Source organism: Podarcis muralis, chromosome 1 (genome assembly GCF_964188315.1).
Source record: "Podarcis muralis chromosome 1, rPodMur119.hap1.1, whole genome shotgun sequence".
Lineage (NCBI taxonomy): Eukaryota > Metazoa > Chordata > Lepidosauria > Squamata > Lacertidae > Podarcis > Podarcis muralis.
In genome coordinates, this window is record NC_135655.1 from 73,779,381 (window position 1) to 73,786,058 (window position 6,678).

The 6,678-nt window shown below is 42.5% G+C and overlaps 1 protein-coding gene across 1 annotated transcript; it reads left to right on the forward strand.

Moving 5' to 3' along the window:
* The first annotated feature begins 1,344 nt into the window (after positions 1–1,344).
* On the forward strand, positions 1,345–6,015 carry INS (insulin). Its single transcript, XM_028707361.2, has 3 exons — positions 1,345–1,416; positions 3,178–3,381; positions 5,837–6,015. Exons 2-3 carry the CDS (start codon positions 3,195–3,197, stop codon positions 5,971–5,973), a joined length of 324 nt encoding a protein of 107 aa, XP_028563194.2. The 5' UTR covers positions 1,345–1,416; positions 3,178–3,194; the 3' UTR covers positions 5,974–6,015.
* The last annotated feature ends 663 nt before the right edge of the window (positions 6,016–6,678 follow it).

The window sequence follows — 6,678 nt, forward strand, 5'->3', positions numbered from 1 at the left end:
GAAACCCTCCAGAGCAGCATTCAAAGTTGCACAAAGCAATGTAGGCAGCAGAGGGTGGAAGCAAGGTTTTGATGCCTGCAAGTGAATATCTGGAACTTGGCCTTAGTGCTTAACATGCCATAAATGACTTTCCTGATTTTCCTGTAAAATAAGTTAATATTATTATCCCCCTGGACCAAGCAGATAACTTTCTTGCAAAACATACAAAGGATAAAATTACCATTCCATCTCCACCCACCTCCAGGTTTGCTCATTCACTCACTTGTTTTGGATCTGGGGCATTGCCATCTATGCATGGCTCTTTAAATACATTGGGAGGAATTCAACATCTCACTCACAGGGTCATTCTATCAGTACTTCTGCTAGCCTCTCCTTTCCCCTGCACACTGTTCTGCGGATTTGCCCCATCCTCCAGAGTGAATTTGGGGAAGAGGGAGGAGAAGGGGGGAAATGCCCATTGCATTGGTGAGAGTCTTTGCGCTGGCTTCTGCAACCATGCTGGGATACCTAAATCCAGCCCAGGAGGTGGCCCTTGGTGCTCTGGGTAGACCCACTGAAACTAACAGACATGACTAACTTGGGTTCATTAATATCATTGAATGTACTGTGAGTGGGACTTAGCTAAATACAACCCATAAACCAGGCATCCCTGGTGCTTTAGCTGCATTGAGTGTCCATAGTCCCAGGGGTGGTGGTGGTGTTCTTCTACCTTATGCCACATGAAATGAAAGCTGTAATGATATCGTTAAAAGATGGAAGCTCGCTGGCTCCTTGCATAAAATCTCCATATCTCTGTTTCTGTACATTTACTTCAAGTAGGCAGTGAATGTGATCTTAGTGATCCTTTGCTATAATGAAGTGTTTTCTTTCCTCTTGAACACCTGGCTATAGCAGTGTCCCATCAACAGCTTTGCCTCATCACTTGTTACCCAGCAGGGGTGAAATTAACCTAACACGTTAACATGTTTGTTTTTACTTAATTCTGCACTTCAGAAACAGCTGGCACATTGGTGGCCACCCCAATCCCAGCACTGTCTATTGCTCAGCATTCGTGTAATTGTGGAGCTTTAATAGCCCCATTATCTCTTCTGCTAAAAGGGTCACAGCAACTCAAGGCAAGGATTCTGTGAAGCAAACGCAGGTTGCCGGTTTAATGAGATGGAAACTGCAACCTGTAGCTTCCATTTCCCCCCATCTTTAAGACTTGTTGACTAGGCACACAGTTGACTTAATGTGCTCAGCCAGCAAAATAAAAATGGTCTAGGACTATGCTGGGAAGGTGGAGCTGTGCCCAAATCTTACGCAACTGGAACTAGCCAAAGGGTTATAAATATCGAAAGGAAACAAGGTGGAAGTCACTTATTTCCTTTAGTCCCTGAGCCATCTTCGACCCTACCACTGACTCATCTTGGTTAGGTAAGTCTGTGGTCTCCACCATTTCTTTTTTGTCGTGATGCAGCAAGTTGAGTTTAAACTGGGGAGTTCAGAACCCTTCTTGGGTGTTGCACTCATGGGGGACGGTCATAAGTAGGTCTTGAAGGTTGACTTCAGAAATTGCAATGAAGCGACCTCAAGTGATGCCCAGCCATGCTTCTTTTATAACATCTGAAACTGCAGCCAAGAACATCCTGTTGCTGGGCAAATGGAAGACTTCAAAGCATTTTGCACCCTTAACAAGTTGCTCCCAAAGTCATGTGTAGAGACATATAAATTCTGTTTTCAAAATTTCTGAATTGCTATTGACTGTCAATCAACATCGTTTGATGGTGACCACATTCAGGGGAAATTTCACATGCTGTGTTTTGCAAATTTCCGCTTTGTGCCACGTGCGCATATAGCAGTGGGCAGTTACATTTGATTTCAAAAGATGAAAGTTCCCCAAAGGGAGGAGAAGGGTTAAAAAGGAGTAGTTAAAGGTGAAATCAATAAGGTGAAATCACTCCAAAATGCTTGGGAGTTGTTTAGAAACTCAACTGGAGTGCACACAACAGATCAGGAAAGGTACCATGAGAATGGTGAAGCGCGCCAAAAGGATCTCTCCAAGCTAACTTGAATGGGCCAGAAAAATAGCAAATGCAATTCAGTGTAAACCAGTATGAACTGATGTGTGTTGAGATAAAAAAAAAAAGGTGTGTGTGTGCATAGTCCTGATCCAGAAGGCTCTTCTTATGTTCTCTTAAGGGCTATGCCAGTCTGGAGACGTGAACTTTGTCAAGTGTGCCCTGTCACATGTTTGGGTATACAGTACATGTAAAATGTATTTAAGTGTACAAAAATATATATTATATGGCCTCAATATTTTAGGTAAAATCAGAGTCCTATTGCCATTAGTATTTTACCACTTCAGCAAAAACTTTCTGTAAAGAGTACGAGAATAGTGAAGATCAACTTCATTAAAAAAAAAAAAAGAGTAATTTTAAGTTTTAATTATTTTTATTTAACAAAAGTTTGCCACTCAGTAAAAAATTAGTTTATACAGTCGTACCTCAGAAGTCGAATGGAATCTGTTCCAGAAGTCTGTTTGACTTCTAAAACATTCAGAAACCAAGGCGAGGCTTCCGATTGGCTGCAGGAAGCTGCTGCAGCCAATTGGAACCCACAGAACCCGTGTTGGACGTTCGGGTTCCAAAGAACGTTCACAAACTGGAACACTCACTCCTGATTTTGCGGCATTCAGGAGCCAAAACATTCACCTTGCGGACTTTAAAAACAGTAGACATAATAAAATTACCATGGATAAATTCAACCATTTTGCTTTCTTAAAACACACACACAACCAAATATAATTACATGCCTGGGTAGGCTTACCTAAACAAGATTTTTAGCAGGCATTGAAAACAGTAAATTGAAGACATCTGTCTAATATTAATGGGCAAGGACTTCCAGAATAGGTGCTGCCACACTAAAAGATCAATTTCTCTTTTGGTGTGGAACCAGCATTATGTAGCACTTTTTAAATTGCCAGTTTCACAGATCAAAGCAGTGAAGTGGGTACAAATTGGGGAATGGATTTTTAAGCTTCAGAATTTTATGATATATACTACTAACATTTGTATTACCATTTAGAGTTTGTTTGCCATTTGTAACGTTTACATTTGCCATCATTCTGAAGCTCCTTTTTAATCTACTGGCAACTTATTTCTCTCCTCTCTATTCCCACCCCTCTTTTTTTCCAAGGTCTCTTGTTCATCAGCATGACTCTCTGGATCAGATCTCTGCCTCTCCTAGCGCTGCTTGCTGTTTCAGCTCCTACTACTAGTTATGCTGTTCCCAATCAGCACCTATGTGGCTCCCATCTAGTGGAAGCACTCTACCTTGTATGTGGAGAGCGGGGTTTCTACTATTCCCCCAAAACACGGCGGAATGTTGAACAGCCCCTAGGTAACTTTTCCAACTTCCTAAAAAGCATCAAAGTGTTTTATACTATGGTTTCTTCATGAATGGCTCATCCACGCTTCCACTTGTCCTGTGCCTAGAAAGCATGGATCCAAGTAGTTTTCCCTTTGCTCCACTCCTTTCCCCAGGGAAAACCTGATCTTTAGTGCTCAATCGGAACAAACATCAAACCTGAATTGTCGTTTGCTTCGACTGAGAGCGGTTTCCCCCGGGGGAAAGCAGTGGGACAACAGGAAATGTGGCTAAACACTAAGTCATAACTCTAGATGCAGAGAGTCTTGTGTTGGGGGCTGTATATATATTTATATCATGGTTGACATTCCCAGGCAAGTGGTTCCAACATAATGGTGAACCCATCAGCGCTTTAAAGAATTAATGTAAGGGGAACAAGGTTTGAAAAGAGCCCTTCAGGTCTTCCCTTGGTGCCCATGAAGTCTCCAAGCCTACTGCTCCCTCACTGCACTCTTGGTCATGAGGTGGTGAGTGCGGTAACCTTATCCTCTCATGTAAAGTACATAGAGATGAAGGAGGAAGTTGGAAGAGTTGGCACTTTTTCCCACTTCCTTTTTCAGCTCTGAATGCTTTCTAAGGTCAGATTAATTCTCCTGGATCTCACGTTTACTCAGATTCTTTGGAAAAGTAAAGTGTTGTGTGTTTCTTTGTGTTGTTGGTGGGGGCTGGTCCAGGGGAAGAGAAGTGAACAGAACTCACGGTATGCCCTGTATTCCAGGAATCTGCTCTCTCTGAAAGTTCAATGTTCGATTTAAAAGCTCTACCGTTTACAATTAGAAATGTAAGAGAAATGTGAAGTCTGTGTTCTGATCAATTGATCAATCAGGAACTGGTTGCATATTTGGCTTCTCAACTCTAAATAAGTAATTGGTTTCAATGGTTTGTGATATGTACACTGGCCTCAATATTCATAGAACTTGTTTTTTCCACAGTTCTGTCTCTGAAGCCACACTTAATTTTGGTTGCATAGTTAACTCTTTTCTGTGTTTGAAAAAGATTTTCAATTTGCTTTTCTTTAGCCTTCAACCCTCATCCTCACATGTTAAATGTTCTCCTAGTTCTTCTTGTTACTTTTAGCCATGTTAATTTTTATAGCATGCAAATGGAGACTGTCCAGAATTGTTTCCATAAAATGGCTATCCATATAGCAAATGTATTACAGTGGTACCTCGGGTTACATACGCTTCAGGTTACATACACTTCAGGTTACAGACTCCGCTAACCCAGAAATAATACCTCGGGTTAAGAACTTTGCTTCAGGATGAGAGCAGAAATCGTGCTCCAGCGGCGGCAGCAGCAGGAGGCCCCATTAGCTAAAGTGGTGCTTCAGGTTAAGAACAGTTTCAGGTTAAGTACGGACCTCCAGAATGAATTAAGTACGTAACCAGAGATACCACTGTATTAGAAAGCCCTGTTCCATGCAAGAAGAGTGTTCTGCACCCTTACCAATGGAGTGCTGGATGTGACCAAGCCAAAATATGTGGCAAAGAGCTTTTGAATGCAATGATTGCTGCATCTATCACTTACCCCTGAAGCATTTTTATTTTACTCGCCTCCACATGGGGACAACGACCTTTCAATCAATACTTTGATTCTTTTTATTGCATAGTACAGTAGATACAGTCTGTCTTGTATTATATATTATGTATCAAGTGTTTTTTTTCCTACTCCCATTAACTGAGGAAGCAAGGCTGTTATATATTGAAATAAGGCAGGTGTGGAGAGCCTTTGGCCCACCAGAAGTTTCTGAACCACAACTCCCATTATCCTTGGCCATTGACCATGCTTGCTTGGGCTTCTGGGAGTTGCAGTTCAGCAACATCTGGAGGGGCAAAGGTTCCCCACCCTTGAAGTAGAGGGAGACACAATGGCAGCTCATGGAGAAAGACCTGCTATAGCACACATTGGGGGGCTCTTCTGAGGGATATGTCTGCCCAGATGTTGAAAGGTGGTCAGAGTGGAATGCATCCCATCAGTTTCTCACTGCTTCTTCTATGTGGGAATTTGCTGATGGTTCACTTCGTTAAAAAGACTCACAATGTGTAGAATAACATTCTGACCGTGATATGGAATATGCTACTTGTTTTTAGTTAACTGGCTCAAACTACTGCAGCAGTCCAGGACAGCCATTGCAGAGATGAGTTAGACATGAATATGAAGCCAGAAGTGTTCCGAAAGCATATACTGCAGTGGATCACATGGCAGAATGGGAAACCCCCCTTTCTATCTTAACCTCGGTTGTCTCTTCAAGCTGAGTGATTGGTTAAATGAAACGAAACACTTCTGGGTGCACATGTTCGCCCCACTTTACAAGAAAGCTGTTTTAATGGCTGAAGCAAGATAGGAATGCAAACTTTCTGGCGGGCATATGCACACGTAGAGTACATTTCAGAGATGCATCAACCTGAGTATTCTCTCCATCCAACAGTGAATGGGCCTTTACAGAATGAAGTGGAAGCACTGCCATTCCAACCACAGGACTTTGAGAAGGTGAAGAGAGGAATTGTGCAGCAATGTTGTCAAAACTCCTGCTCCCTCTATGATCTAGAGAGCTACTGCAACTAACAGAGGAAGACCTGGCTGTGCATGGGGGGCGGGCGGTGGGGGGGGGGAGAGAAAAGCACTTTGCTATTGCACCTTTGAAGTAACTGAATAAAAACCCCATGAATCTACTTAAGCAGCATCTGTGTTGATTATCTATAATGAGAGCAGGGAACCTTTATCAGCTCAAGGACTGCGTTCCTTCTTAGATAACCTTCTAAGGACCACATGTCAGTGACAGGGCCAGAGGCAAAAGTGGGTAGATCAATGTGCTTCTTATTTTTTGTACAGTAGGCAACATTCGACCCATACAACATGCTGTTCATGCAAAAGTAAGAGCTTTCTACATCAGCGCCCCAACACATCTCTCTCCATCCATGCAAGGAAGAGGACACATTCCAGCCAGGCAAAGCATCTTCAAAACATTTAGAAACCCCTGGATTCTAAAGTTTAGAAGAACATCATTGCTTCAGTCTCTGGCTTGTCTACTGCTATAGGACCTCTAATGTGCTTATGGCGGTCCCCTTCCTGCAAGAGTATCCCCATTCATTTCAGTGAAGGAACCTGATCCGCCTGCTTAAAGGAACGCTTCTGAAGATTAGACCCTTTCATTCAAATGAATGGAGAAACCTCAAAAAGTAGAAGCTAGTGGTCATAATGGCTAGTAGCCATTGATAGCCTTATCCACTAGGAATGTGTCCATTTTTTTAAAGGCATCCAAGTTGGTGG